At 33.5% G+C, this 15,451-nt stretch overlaps 1 protein-coding gene across 2 annotated transcripts; it reads right to left on the bottom strand.

Moving 5' to 3' along the window:
• Window positions 1-2,150: 2,150 nt before the first annotated feature.
• LOC129877240 (uncharacterized) lies at window positions 2,151-6,880 on the bottom strand. Of its 2 annotated transcripts, none has more exons than XM_055952729.1 (4): window positions 6,761-6,880; window positions 5,478-5,770; window positions 4,428-4,496; window positions 2,151-2,948 (listed from the first exon to the last, which is right to left on the bottom strand). In XM_055952729.1, the coding sequence occupies exons 2-4, from the start codon at window positions 5,715-5,717 to the stop codon at window positions 2,352-2,354; spliced, it is 906 nt and encodes a 301-aa protein (XP_055808704.1). In that variant the 5' UTR covers window positions 5,718-5,770; window positions 6,761-6,880; the 3' UTR covers window positions 2,151-2,351. The 2 variants fall into 2 exon arrangements, with proteins under 2 accessions (XP_055808704.1, XP_055808706.1); XM_055952731.1 differs by lacking the exon at window positions 6,761-6,880 and adding an exon at window positions 5,883-5,973.
• Between the last annotated feature and the right edge of the window lie 8,571 nt (window positions 6,881-15,451).

Here is a 15,451-nt window from a genome sequence, read left to right on the forward strand (position 1 = left end):
ATAGAATTTTTTCACTTTATTCAAAAAAAAATAGTATTTAGTTATGAAAATTACATACAACTTCAAAACATCAAAACCTTGTTTTCACTTTTACTTTTTTTTTTACTTTTCAATAGCCTAAATTTTTTATTTTTATAAAAATAACCCCATTTAAATTATATTCATGTTTTATAAGAAAAGTAGACTCAAACAACCAAATATAATTTGCAAAAATTATAACCAAACATAACTTCAATTTCAAAAATTCAAATAAAGTGAAAAAATATTTGTAATAATATGTAATATCTCACATATAAGATTTAATCTATCATATATGTGATTATCTATTTGAGATATTTAAAAAGAATGATTATCTGTTTGAGATATTACTCTTTTTAAAGCAAATTTAATTATATACTTCAAATAAATTAGTTAAGTTGGATGATTTTTCTAGTTTTTAGAAATTAGGGTTGCAAAAAGTATAGCCAAAAACAATTTCCAACTACAAAATTCCAAAGAAAGTGTATTTTTTTTTTCATAATCAAATGCCCCCCACTAATTATATTTATAACGATCTGATTCGTCTGCCTCATTAAAAATGGTTAAAAGTTAAGTTTCTTGCAGTGAGTGTAATTTTTTTTTTTTGTGCACCTATTTTAAGTGACAACTGACAAAGGGTGACATTGCTTTTAAAAATACACCATTCACAATCAGAAAGGTCACAGCTCACATGTTACACCATTAATGAAGAAGTGTCCCTTGAACAGAATATAGTTCTTCTAGGTATTGGATAGTGCTTCTTTTTTATTTCTTCTTTTAACTCCTTTTAATTTTAAAACTTTTATGTTAATGAAGGTCAAAATCAAAGTTGAGACCAAAAAAATATATATAAAAAAATTGAAACACCCTTCACTGATTCATGTGATAGAAAAGGCACAATACGTGTAGTAAAAAGAATTTATTTTTTTTACATTGGATCTCATCTATGTAATTTTATCTTACATTTCTATAATTTTTATGACTTGAACCTGTGAATTTTTTATCACACGAGGATAACTTTTACTAACACCCAGGCTTCCTTTTATGTGATAGAAAACAAAATCAACATAAATCACCCACCTCAATAATGAAGAAAGTATTATATTTGGAAATTTAGTGCACATTTATGTAAATGTAGATAGTAAAACAAAAACATATGTTTTAGGCCAATCAGAAGAAGGAAAAAAAAGAAGGATGGGGATGTGATAAGAGATGAAAAAGATAGTTCCAATGGGGAGGGAATCTTGAGATGGAAATCCTCTTCAGAATCTATTAAATTCCACACAACAACACATTATCCAATGAAGATTCCTTTTTCCATTGGATTTGGAGGTTGATTTTGTGCTACTCTAATGTCTTTTTGGCATTTGATAGTACCGCGCATCTAGAGCAAAGTTTATTCACATTTTGTGTTAATGTAATGTAATATTATTATTCATCATGAATTAACAAATTTTACATTGATTATAAGAGTACCGCAACCTTCCTCCTTTATCAAGATAAATGTGAAATGATGAAGTAGAAAGTCATACAGTGGAATCCAACTTTTTTGGGACTGAAGCATTGTTATTATAATACTAATATTTCTGCAACATCCAAGAGAGAAGCTTCTCAAATGGTTTCTGTGTAGCATTTGGACAGAGAAATTTAAAAGAGGAACTATGATCAGAAATTTAAACAATCACAACAAGACAGTGTTACCAGTCATTGTTTTTTGTAATTAATTGACACTAAGCATACATTCTTTTCTCCTTCTCACTTCTTTTCTTTTCGCGAGCCGAGGATCTATCGAAAACAACTTCTCTATCCTCAATGGTAAGGTTAAGGTCTCCATGCAGGTACCTTTTCCAAACCCCATTTACCTCACCTTTTCCAAACCCCATTTATAGGACTATACTGGATATGTTATTTTCCACAGCTTGGCAATTGAACCGATACTTACTATCTGCCAACACAGGTGTCGAGTAATCTGTCCACCAACGCTCAGGAAAGTGGGATCACCAATTTTTTTTTTTTAATAGTTGGGATTTGAACATGAAACAACATGATTCTCCTCCCACTTGCTAGATCACGAAAGGCCACAACTCGGGTGCTTTAGAGAACTAATTAAATGGAAAATGAAATTTAGGGACTAGTAACTTAACTTTCAATCCTGCTGGTTAAAGATGAATATGAACAAGTTGTAGAACATATAAAAAATTTGATTGTGCAATTTATATTCAGAAACTATTATTGACTATACTAATAGAAACATAACTAAAAGTTATATTGGAGAAAATTTACAGACAGAAAGAGTGGCATCTTCAGTAAGTGATCACTCTGTTGTAAAAGCTTTAGTTCAGATCAACTTGTAACTTGATTGACATGTATAACAGTGTAAGAATGGCACCTTGTGGGAATGGAGCATATCTAGCAACATTGGATCCGACCCACACGGCTATAACCACCAATGCGACTATGCTACTGCTGGTTTTGCCACAAAGCCAACTTGCAAACGAAAGGCATAATGCAAGTAGAACACCACCTCTGCCTCCCAAAATCCATGCAACTAGGTAACCAATCTTGTATCCAGCGTCCAACTTTCGATCAAGCAAGGCCATGAGGCTACTAAATGTCAAAGATAGACGAACACCTACGGTGTACATTAGGAATAAAGAGAGGAAGGCAGATCTGAGCACTTCCGCGAATGGACCTCTTTCTTCATCTGGAGTTTCTTCTTGAGACTCCTCAACTTTATCATAATAAGACGAGAAATTTTCCCAGTATCTCTCTCTTTGCATTTTTCGTTTGAGATCAGCCCACCTATAGGTCCGTATGCCATTGTCATATTCAAAGTCATATTCCCAATATCCTCCCGAAGAGCTGTCGCTATAATCCTGATGTAGAAGAGACTGATCATACTGATTTCTTGATGATTCATTAGATAATACCTGACAAAGCCAGACTCAGCCCTTATAACACAAAAACTGCTGCGAAAGCAAAGTATTAACATTTGAGACAGCTAAACGTGTCAAGTTCAAATAATATATAGCTAGAGAAAAAAATACAATGTTAAGTTTAATGCATAGATGCAAATGCCATATTTTTTAAACAAGTAGGGAAAACACGTGCAACTTTTATTTTTACAACCAACATTCTATAGGGATATTCTTAAAACATATATGCATAAATCATCTAACAAAATAGCACGCAAACATTTTATCCCCTAGGTGGCATCTAGGCAAAAATTCATCAATTACTTGGTGCATTAGTTTGCACTCCATTTTAGGAAAAAGAGTTAACAGAATATCGAACTTTGAGACCAATTCAATTTCCAGATATTTTCTTCCATATCCAAGAAATGAAAACGCAATATGACAAAGAGAAATTCAATAAAATAGTTGATCTGTGATCACTTAAGTGTTGTCAAACGCGTGCTTAAGCCAAGAACAGTGGTGGAATTAGGATTTTCACTAAGGGGTCCAAAATATGAAAAGTCAATGCACGAAGAAGTTAAAGGGGATTCAGCATCTACTATATCCCCGCCCCTGACCATGAAGTGCGGCGCAAAATATGTTGAGCGTTTCGCCTCACTTAGTGGGTGCTTCAGTGTCGTTTTAACTTTTAAGGCTCTATGACATATTTTCCCTCAGCCAATGAGCTAATCCCGAAGAGGCGACACTAAACATTTGATATTTCACTTTCTCATGATTTGTTTGTCCATATATCTATAATTATTAATCTTGGACTACACAAACATATTTGTTTTTTTCTTCATTAAAGCCCACACTTTATTTGCGCTTAAAGCCCCAATGGACCTTAGAAGTTAGACCTTTTTTTACGTTTTTTGCCTTTGATATCATTATCTGTGATAGCTCACTATTGTGTAATAAACCGGTAACTGAAGCCATTATTTTGTCTGCAATATAATAGATACGAACTTCTTCCTTAATGATTACTATTTCTTAGGATGCTTGTGATACCTAGTATCAGGAAAACCTTTAGAAACTATTGTGTGAAATTACACTAACATGAATTGCTACATCAATCTCCTGCAGTGTTCGAAAGTTGATCTTATCAGCATAGAGAATAAAAGTTACACAACCAGTGGCTGGAAATTGTCAATGAGACATGACTATGTTCAATCCAAATTATGTATCTATCTTTCGGTGTGTGTGTGAGAGAGAGAAGGGGAGTGGGGTGGGTGGGGGAGGAGAGCATTACAAAAATATGTATTAGTATAAAAGTACCTCCACTTGCATTTACCCCTCTCCTATTCATCCCCCACCCCAGGTAACGGCGCAAACCCACCTTTCTCACTCTCAAGCGGGTTTAAATGACAGTGTCAAAATATACAATAGCTTAAATATGAATTCTAAGTTCAATAAATAAGAGATAAATATACCGGAAGCCAAGAAGGAGTGACTCACATCATATGCAAGATGGATTTTCTTGAAAACCTCATCAGCTCCTGAATCCTTGCTAACATCAGGATGATACTGCATTTATGATGTATGAACAATTGTTTTGAGAATGAAAGTCAGTAACTTTTCAACGGGGAATTTATAGTCTAAGACAAAGCTTTTCAGATCACAAATGAAGGGAAAGGAAATACGTATTTCTTCACATCATTCGGAAAGAAACATGCGCGCAACCTTACCTGGAAAAGATCCAATCTTTTACAGAAGAAGATTGTACTTGAGAACAGCATTGACATGTAACCATACAAGAAGGCAATCCTTTTCTATGCCAACAGAAGTTCAAGACAATAGAGCCAACCATATTAACAATGAACATGAAATATATTTATCCATGCCTTTTTACCCTGAACAAAAAAAATTCCATAGCTCCGCATTCTTCAAAAGATATTTTGGCAGATAAGCAAGACGACACATCACACAACAACCACCACAATAACCTCCTAGGAATGTTTGTATGACTAGTCGGAAAGTAACAGACTTACATCCTACTTTCTGTCACATCCCCTAACAACAACATACCCAATATAGTCCCACAGGTGGTCTGGGGAGGGTGAGGTGGCGCATTCCCTAACAATTTCTTGAAATATAAAGGAAAATGTACTATATGTGAAACCTTCACATTGTTTATTACCATATTTCTGCTTCAGAAGTTTCTCGTAATGATAAAGCTTTACCCAATTAAAGTGTGAAGCACTTCATCTGAAACTCTTACTCACGGTTGCCTTAAGTAATTCTCAGTTACAATTCTTTCTAAAAAGAAGAACTAGAGGAACACATCAATTACATTATTATTATTTTTTCATTATAGCATTCTGTCACTAATCAGTATTGTCAAACAACAAAGGCAATTAAATAAAGCAACAAAAATTGCTAGTCAGTTATCCAAAAGTCAAAGGTTCAATTGTGTTATAACATCCAATAACCGCCTAAAATGCCTTGTTCTTTCCTCCTCCTTGTATATTTCTATGAAAAATCTATGCCAAAAGGGTATTTTGGTACCTTGAGAGCAAGAAGGCGATAGGCCTTTTTTATATCAACAGAAGTAGCATTGTGTGGAACACCAAGCACGCTATAGTGGCTCTGCTGCCCGCCACCAATAGCAGATGCTGAAACTTGGGAACGAGGGTGAAAAATACCTATGCGCTTGTTAGGCCATGCCCATGGTCCAAAAGATAAGTTCTGGTTTGAGCTACCGCCTTTATCAATGGAAGTGGGAGCCAAAAAGAGATAGGTCTGCATGTTATAAACTGCTCTTATTTAATCTTCCATTGCTACCTTGAGTTCTTTGTTACCTGCGGAAACCGAAAAATACAAAAGACTCAATTAAAGAAACTTCTATGAGCATCTTGTTGGATAAATTGTTTCCATCTTATTTCTTTATAAAAGAATCATTCTTTATCTTACAACTAGCATCAGTGTGTGTTAAAGATTGCTTCTGAGGTTCTCAAAGTGACCACTTTTAGCAATTCTGGCAAAGATCCTCAGCTACCTCACACAGAGACTGAGCTAGAGTACTGCTTATAGGTTCAGCCGAACCAAGTAGTTTTGATTCAAAACTTGTGTTTGTCTTGAAACACCCATTGAATACGTAAATTTTACATTGTAATACTACAAGTGGGGTCTTGAGAGTGTAAAGTGTAGTCAGACCTTACCCTGCCTCATGGAGGTAGATAAAAGAACTAGAATCCCGATAGCATAAAAATCAAATCTTGGCTCGGCCTCTAGGACTACATATCTAAGAGATTACTGTAGTAATCATTCTTCTAAACCCCATTTTAAGGATAAATCTGGATTGCAATTTAAAACCTTTTCTAAAACCCATTTTAAAAATAAACTAGACAGAGATTATAAAACCTAAAGGTCCTCATTTTGAATACTCCACCATAGAATTCAGCAGTAATTACAGTAAATGTCATAACTTTACCTCGATAAACAAAAAATATACAGAAAAACACTACTACTAACAACAACAACAACATAATACGCAGTGATCCCACAAGTGGGGTCTCGACTTTATCGTGCCTTACCAACCAATTTAAACTGCCATTATAAAACCTAAAGGTCCTCATTTGAATACTCAAACTGTCGAATTCAGTAGTAATTACAAGAAAGATGATAACTTTAACACAATTAACCAAAAATATACAGACAACACAACAAAATTACAGTAAAATTTATGGGCAAAATACCCAAATAAGTTTCAGACCAGTGAAGAAAGATATACAACATAATCAATAATCAAATTCATAAAAGAGGAAAATAGAAAATAGCTTAAAAATTACCAGTTGAAATCTGAAACAGGTGAAAATTGAGAGATTGAAGAAACCCCAAAAGAGAAGAGAGGGAGCAGTAGTCTGATGAGCTAGATGAAAAAAATTCTTCTTTTGTCATAATAATAAAAAACAAATTGAAAATATAAATAAATTAGAGTGATTGTGGACAAAGTTAAGTGAATTTGTGAGGTAATATACCCATATTAAAAAAAATAAGGACATAATTTGAACCTTATTTTCTATTATTGTCATTTGTAAAATTATAAATATAATTTTGTAAGTAGTGTGATTTATCTCCTAAAAATTATAAAACTTCAATAAATGAAAGGATAAATATGAAAAAAGTTTCAAATATTTATCATGAACTTTGAACAATTCAATTATTTTGAATAATAAAAAATTCCTCAAAAATTCACTTATAAAATGAAGTATTTTTTAGCAATAACACTGATATTTTGCTTGAGTACAATGTCAAAGTCATTCCTTTGATTTGTGGACAAAGTTATTTCCAAATTATAATTTCTACATTAATGTTTCCACCTTATAGGTAGAATAAAATGACATTTAATTTGCGGAGTAAATTTATTTTAGAATTAAGTTATATCTTTAATCAAATAAAAGTAAATTTAATTCTAAACTTAATTTTGAGATATTTCGCCAATCCAAAGAACCAGTCCTAAGAGCTCAACTTTTTTGTGCTCTTCCACAAATACGTGATCTCATTTTCTCATATTTCTTAACTTGATCATTAAATTTCTTACTGAGTAATACAATTATTGATGGAAAAACTATATGTACAGCGGAAACATATCAGAATTATATATTGCTTACATAAATAATATATAACATATACTATTATGCTAGAATACACAAACCTTTTGAAATTTAATTCGATAAATATCTTTTTATGTGTGAGTAAATACGTTCAAGCAGTTCTATGGTCTTCTACAATAATCCCAAATTCACAGCCGAACTTTCTCAATACTTGGATGGACAAGTATCGCATAGAAAACCGTATATCTATCATTTTTTAGATTAGGAGAATCCTTATTTATAGGAACTTTTTCCCAATCCAAACATGAAACTGAAAACATGTATTCTCCTTTTCTCCCGAGCATAGGATTTTGAGTTCTAATTAAATATGGGTACTTTAGGGACCACATAATTAATTACTCAGGCTCCCTATTATGGAAATAATTCAAATAATTAATTTGAATTATTCTTACCATAATAAATTACAAATCATTCCACTAGAAATTCGTAATTGCACTCCTCTATTTATATTTTAAATTTCTCCATTAAACACTTATGTAATTCCATGTTAAGATTATAAATACTAATTAATAAATTAAATTACTGACAAATTTAACTTAAAGATTAATTTCCTTTAGATCACTGCTTATCTTATTTCATGTGTCTGATTCATAAATCCACTTGCAAAGTTTGACACAATGAAAACTTATAAGCTTCTCAAAAAGGCATATCATCAATCTCTATATCGAAACATTGATTCCATCAACTAACTTATTATTTCACTAATATATATTATTATCATCTAATCTATCAGACATATTGATCCATCTCAGAATCTCACATTTTAATTAATCAAAACGACAATTAATATATACAGATCATAATAGTTATATCAAGATTGAGAATATAAGTATATTTAACAGTTTAGAGAACATATTTTTGTCAGTCAGTCTAAAACAACTATTCTATTCATTGAGAATATAAGTATATTTAACAGTTTAGAGAACATATTTTTGTCAGTCAGTCTAAAACAACTACTCTATTCGGTCCCGTTCATTACATACAAAATGCATTAGCACAAGAAGTTGGAACTATACCATTCCTATAATCAAGATAAATTATATATAATCTTGTGCTACAATCATATCGATGACTTGTCCAATTTTCATCTTAGATTGTAAACAAAATATTTTATATTTATAAGAATCGATGATTTAATCCTCTGTGCATAAGCTAAAACTCTATACATTAAATCATCTACTATATAAGTAAATTGACACATAAATGAATATATAATCTATTAAAACTTTTATTAAAATTGAATAAACAATTATCCTATAATAAATACTATATCTAAACTCATAATTAATAATATATATTTCATAATTAATAGTACATATCCCAACAATTATATGTTTTAGGACTCTAACTTGTGAAGACGTAAGAGATTTGTGTTTGTGTGATGGCTATGTATTGACTGGTAATTGGCCTTGGGAAATAGAGATAATTTTTTTAAAGAGAATAATAATTACGTCTCAATTTTAAACAAATCAAAGTCAATTACATAATTTTTTATTAAATGCTATTGTTCAAGTTATCTATCTAGAGACACCACAATAGGTCTACCATTAGCATAGAACTAGTCAAATTATGACCTCTTAGAAGTAAATGAATATTATGAGACATATTTCATTCATTTCAATACATAGTTTAAGGAAAAAGTATATTTTTTATAACTTATAATTTTAAATATGTTTGTAGTATTTATATGTGAGTGAAACTTTTTCGAACTTATGAATTGAACATGTTATAACTAACAATTATATGGTTATACAAAATTATCATAAAAAGTAAAATAAAAAAATTAACTTATCTCTAAAATTGACAAAAATATATTCTTTTTAATGAATTAATTTGAAAATAATGTTGTTCTTTTTGGAACAGAGGAAGCAATTTAAAATCCCTCTGTTAAAGCATTTTCAAAATTTCCTCTTCTTTTTTTCTAGTTTACTTGGTACGAGGAAAATAGAAAAGAGTAAAAAATGCTCCTACAATATATAAAATTCATAATATTTCCCTTTAATTAATAATTTAGCCCGAATATGTCTTTATCATAATTTATTTTAGCTAAAATTGTCAATTAAGATTTATCTGAAATAATTTGCTCACTAAAGATCTTCGCTTATTTTGCATACTTTATTGTATTTTACCTTTTTCTAAAAGAAAAATAAATACAATGATGCAATAACATCTACTTCCTTTCTTTTTTAAAGCCCACAAATTTAATTTAAGGAGAAAAAAAAAATATTTACTATTTCTAGCCTTTCTTGTTTTTTATTTCCTTCCTAATATATTACTTCCTAAAACATGAACTAATTTTCCTTTTAAATTTTGTTTTTTTCCCTTTTTTTTCTCTCTCTTTCTCCTATCCGTAGGTAGTCTCCAAACAAAACAAAACAAGAAAAAACACTAACACGGGAAACATCTTCATGTCAATCCATTGAAACCTACTAAATCTTGCAAAATTTTACAGTATAAAAAGTGAAGAACCAAAGAGAGAGAAATTTCAGAAAGCAAAAGAAAAAAAAGAGTTAGAAAAAATGGTGTTCAATAGTCCAATAATTGTTGGCGTGGCTAATGTATCTGCAGATTTGTGTCAATACATAGCTTGTAATCCAGAAAGACTCAGCAGTGATGAAGTTCTTTATCTTCTTTTTTGTTTTCCATGTCAACAACTTAGGAGATTTGCTATTTGTTTTTGGACCTTTTTTTGCTTCCCTTTACCAAACCCTTATATCTCTTTTCCATCTTTTTCATCATCATCCTCTTTGTCTTCAGATTCTGATTTGGATCTTGAAGATTCACACCCACATGCCTATTGATGCTTAATTTGTAGTCAAAGTTATATAGTAGTTTCAATTTTTGTATATTTTCTTCCCTGCTCAGAAGAAGAAAAAACATGTAATTTTGATGGTTTGATTGTTAATTTTGTTGTAGTTCTTGGTTGATTATAATGGAAAAAGGCCTTTAGGCTGACTTTGGTGTCTTTATTTAGTTAAAGATTTCAACTTTGGATCTTTTTGTGAATGCCCACATGCCAAGTTTCAATTTTTTTTTTGGTTCAGGTTGATTTGGATCTTGAAGATTCATACTCACATGTCAATTGATGCCTAATTTGTTGTAAAAGTTATATAGTAGTTTCAAGCTTTGTCTATTTCCCCTGCTCAGAAGGAAAAACAAACATGTAATTTTGATGGTTTGATTCTTAGTTTGTTGTAGTTCTTCATTGGTTATATGGGAAGAAGGCCTTTAGGCTGATTTTGGTATCTTTAATTGGTTAAAGATTTCAACTTTGGATCTTTTTGTGAATGCCCACATGCCAAGTTTCAATTTTTTTGTTCAGATTGATGGTTTGATTCTTAGTTTGTTGTAGTTCTTCATTGGTTTTATGGGAAGAAGGCCTTTAGGCTGATCTTGGTATCTTTATTTGGTTAAAGATTTCAACTTTGGATCTTTTTGTGAATGTCCACATGCCAAGTTTCAATTTTTTTGTTCAGGTTGATTTGGATCTTGAAGATTCACACCCAAATGCCAACTAAATAGTCTAAGTTTGTTGGTTTTGGTTACCCAGAAAAAAAAATATGTATGGTTTGATTGTTAGTTTGTTGCAGTTCTTTCATTGATTTTATGGGGAAAATGGCCTATAGGCTGATTTTGGTAAGCTTTAATTGGTTAAAGATTTCATTTTTGGATCTTTTTGTGGGTACTCACATGCCAAGTTTCAATATTTATTCATCTTCTTCTTCTTGGTCTTCAGATTCTTCCTTTGGATCTTGAAGATTCACACCCACGTGCCAATTGATGTCTAATAGTATTGTGTATGCACAATTGTATTATAGTTTCAATTTTTGTCTATTTTCCTTGCCCGGAGAAAAAATTGTGTAAGTTTGATTTCTTAGTTTTGTTGTAGTTCTTCATTACTTATATGGGGGAAAACCTTTAGGCTGACTGGTATTTTTAACTGTTTAAAGATTTAATCTTCACATGCCAAGTTTCAATTTTTCATTTTCCTATCAAAAATTACTTTTGATTGTCTGATTGCTATCTGCTGTGTTATACTTTCCTTGAGCCGAGGATCTAATCGGAAACAACCTCTCTACTTGCATAAGGTAGGGGTAATATCTACGTACACACTTGTCACGATCCGATTCCTCAGGTCATGATGTCACGTACTATAACCCACCAGTAGGTAAGCCAATCCATAAACCCGGAACTTCAAGTAATGGATTTAAGGATAGAAACTAAACAAGAGTGACAAATAGTAAAAAAGAACAGCAGAAAGAGTAAGCGAAAGTAAATCAAAACATGATATAAACAACTAAAAATTCCTCTCAGAACCTGAAAACCACAAGTACAGAGCTGCTACAAAATAAAAGAAGAGTACAAGTTCCGAAAGTATATATACAATTGGCTAGTCTCAAAGGCAAAAGATGGGCCATTCATACTGAAAGAGACAAAAATGATCCAAAACGCCAAGTGCTCACCCTAGTCTTCGAAGCTGACTGTAAGAGGCTCGATCTATCCACGACGGTAGCTGGTGCTCGGTCCTGCATCATGAAAGTAGATGCAGAGTGTAGTATGAGTACCAAGACAACAAGTACCCAATAGGCATCATAGGCCGACTGAGCAGAAAAGGTAAAAACAATACGAAAAAGAGGAATAAGCCTAAATAAGAATCAACATAAGCATCTAAAGTGAAAAGAGTAATATCTACGAGAACTACATCTAACTATACCGAACTGAGCCCCCATAAGCCCAGCAGGGACACTCGCGCGCAAGTTAAATAAAAATTCGGACGAACCTCCATAAGTCCGTTGAGTACACAGAATATTTATAACTACCAAGGCTAGAAACCTAGAATCTGCAATGTCAGAAACCAAAGTACTGCATCATTTCCAAACCCAGAATCTCCAAAAGTTAACGAACAAGGGGGGTGCCTTAGGGGTCGAGGTCGGGATTGGGATCCAGATGCTCCCCCGAATGTCCAACATATACATCAGTGCGGTCGAGGTCGGGACTAGGTACCCGGATGCTCGCCGTAACATATTGATACGATCGAGGCCAAGACTAGGTACCCAGATGCTCGTCATACTAGCAAGCCGACAGGGGCCGATGCTGGGTACACAGCTACTCCCCAATAATTCAAAATGTAGGTCAAAACTCGATACCCGGATGCTCAGAGATGATTCATCCTATGGTACTGAATATTCTCATTTCCGACTACACAACAGTAGAATCGAGGATCTCCTCCCCAATGTGCCAACTGATATGCCGTTAAAACTTGAATCGGACCCGAAGCCAAACGATCAAGAAATATGGTATTGCCGACGTATCTCGTGGTCATGATTATACCGAATTATGGATGAGGGTGTTATTAAGAGCAAGGGTATCGCCTAGCTAAGGCCAACTACCAGGCACTAGCCCACTACTCCATTCTACAAGAATCTAAGTCCGCTGGAGAGATGCCGGGGCAACTAAAGCAGGTCTACAATTTTTACTAAGGCCAACATGCTCCACAATATCAATAACATGCTCATTCAACTCTCCTAACAATACCGACGAATAACAACAAGATATACATGATTTCATATACCCAAAAATCTGATAAAAAGCCTAAACATGATGTCTAACACCTAAGATATACAGATAAGCTACCCAACCTAAATTCTATCAATCTCAACATGATTTCACACATTCCGACTCAATCTAAAGAAAGAAAAGCCGTAACCTACCTGTAGGCTGAACATACGAGCTTCAAATCACTATGTCAGAGCTTTTTCCTTTCGAACGGCCTTGGAACACTGCCACGCTGCCAAAAACAGAATCACGTATTTACGGTTGTTTAGACACTAATTTCATGATTTTCAGAGACGAATCAATTTCGAGGTCTAAAATGGAAAATGTAGGACCCGCATTCAGAATTTTGAATTTGACTCCGAAAATAGGTTCTAAACGTCAACCCATGCTCACAAATCAACAATATAACACAATTCGGGGTGAAAAACTACGCGAGATGAGCATGCAATCATAATTCGCAAAATTCGAATAAAAGGTCAAAAATGACAGCTTGTCGATTATCTAATTTCGAAAACTCGAGACCCTTCCAACCCCAAAAAATTACACTTTGACGATCCTTACGAAAAATCCCACAATATAGCCTAAAAAATCACTCAAATCGGGTTTAAATTGATCAAGTTACAACCTCCATAATTTTAATAAAATACAATTCCAAAAATCACTAGAGCGGTAGCTAAATTCGATTTCTTACCTCACACGAAGCTTCTCCTCACTTTTCCGAACTCACCACTATATTCCCCACAAAAATCTCTTGAATTTGGAAATTTAGATCATCAAATTTGAGTTTGAAACGAAGGAGTTACCTCACACGAAGCTTCTTCTCGCTTTTCCGAACTCACCACTAGATTCCCCACAAAAATCTCTTGAATTTGGAAATTTAGATCGTCAAATTTGAGCTTGAAACGAAGGAGAAATCGAGGTATGAAGTGAAGCTAATTTTCAAGGAAATGTTGAAATTGGTTACTTTAATAGAGGCGAGGGTGCACCAGTGCACCACAAGATTTCAGCAATTACCAAATCCTTGGTTCCGACGCTCCGCACTTATCTAGAGTTGAAAAAGCACAAACAGTATATGTAATCTAATTGAAAATGATGTTTTGGACTCGATGGTGCAGTCAAAATTCTCATCAGAGATCGTTACAATCAAATGTGGATTCCACCTCCGAATATCGAAATTCACCGAGGGAGTCAAAATGAACCCGAAAGTCTTGAGAACTGAACCAAAGGTTGTCCTAGAATAAAATCGATGTTCTAGAGCTAAACTCGCTGTCAAAATTTCCATCCGAGTGCGTTTTTCAAGAATGTTGACCAAAATCATTTATAGGCTAACTTTTAAAGTCAAAAGAGCCAAATTGCCCCAAACTCATATAGATTGCTTTGAAATTCATGGAAACCATGCTCCTCGCCTAATTTGGCCATTCTGGAGCTAATGGAACCGTCAGACTTCCGTTCTGAGGTCGTTTTTCTGAAGTTATGACCGAAGTCAATTTTTCAAATTATAAAAGCTCTGAAATAGGAAAACGGGTCTAAAACCCAAACGAACGATCAGGCGGCCGTGCTACAGGCGCCAGCAAGTCATAAATGACCTGGGATCTCTATAGGAATGCTCTAAACGACGAAACAGAAGCAGTATTAGAAAAATGACCTGGAGGGTCATTACAACACTATCCTCTCCAGATCTCACTTGTGGCATTACAATGGGTATGTTATCGTTGTTGTTGATGATAGTCTGATTGTTCCTTGTTGTAGTTTAAGCTTCCCAGATTGGTTACTATATAGCAATTGGTTAAATATTCTATTTTTGGCTCTTTTTTTCAAATGAAAGGGTTAACTTTTGGATGGTGGATTTGAGGATTGTGTTGTTGCTTTTGCTGCTTGAGTTCTGGTTGTTAATCCTGTGGGCATATTTTGGGAATCAATAAAGATGGTTTAAATGTGGAAACACTGGAAACAATATATTTGGTTGGATTACCTCTTTTATACTGTGGATATTGTGGTTTAGCAATGATGAATAAATAGGTTGTTCGGATTCTTCAAAAATGTTGATAGGTGCGTGTCGTAGGACCCTCCAAAAGTAAAGCATATTCGAAGAATCCAACATTGTGCGACAATATTTTAGGAGAGTCCGAACAAAATAGATTTTGAGTGATCTGATTAGGAATTATTCTTCATGTCCATTTTGTCATTTTGAAGGACCACATTTTTAAGGACCACTGCAGTTGATAGTTATATTCTTGATATTATCCCTTTAGTCCCCCTTCTCATCTTCCTTAATTGAATTACACTTATTGAGGTACCTATATGTCTTCT

This window comes from Solanum dulcamara, chromosome 12 (genome assembly GCF_947179165.1).
Source record: "Solanum dulcamara chromosome 12, daSolDulc1.2, whole genome shotgun sequence".
Lineage (NCBI taxonomy): Eukaryota > Viridiplantae > Streptophyta > Magnoliopsida > Solanales > Solanaceae > Solanum > Solanum dulcamara.

Excerpts from the sequence above, each read along its gene's own strand:
- LOC129877240 (XM_055952729.1), bottom strand. The coding sequence starts at position 5,717 with ATGCAGACCTATCTCTTTTTGGCTCCCACTTCCATTGATAAAGGCGGT. Across the intron at positions 4,497-5,477 it reads ATCGCCTTCTTGCTCTCAAG|TATCATCCTGATGTTAGCAA; the intron begins GTACCAAAATAC and ends TCATAAATGCAG. Across the intron at positions 2,949-4,427 it reads AAATCCATCTTGCATATGAT|GTATTATCTAATGAATCATC; the intron begins GTGAGTCACTCC and ends TGGCTTTGTCAG.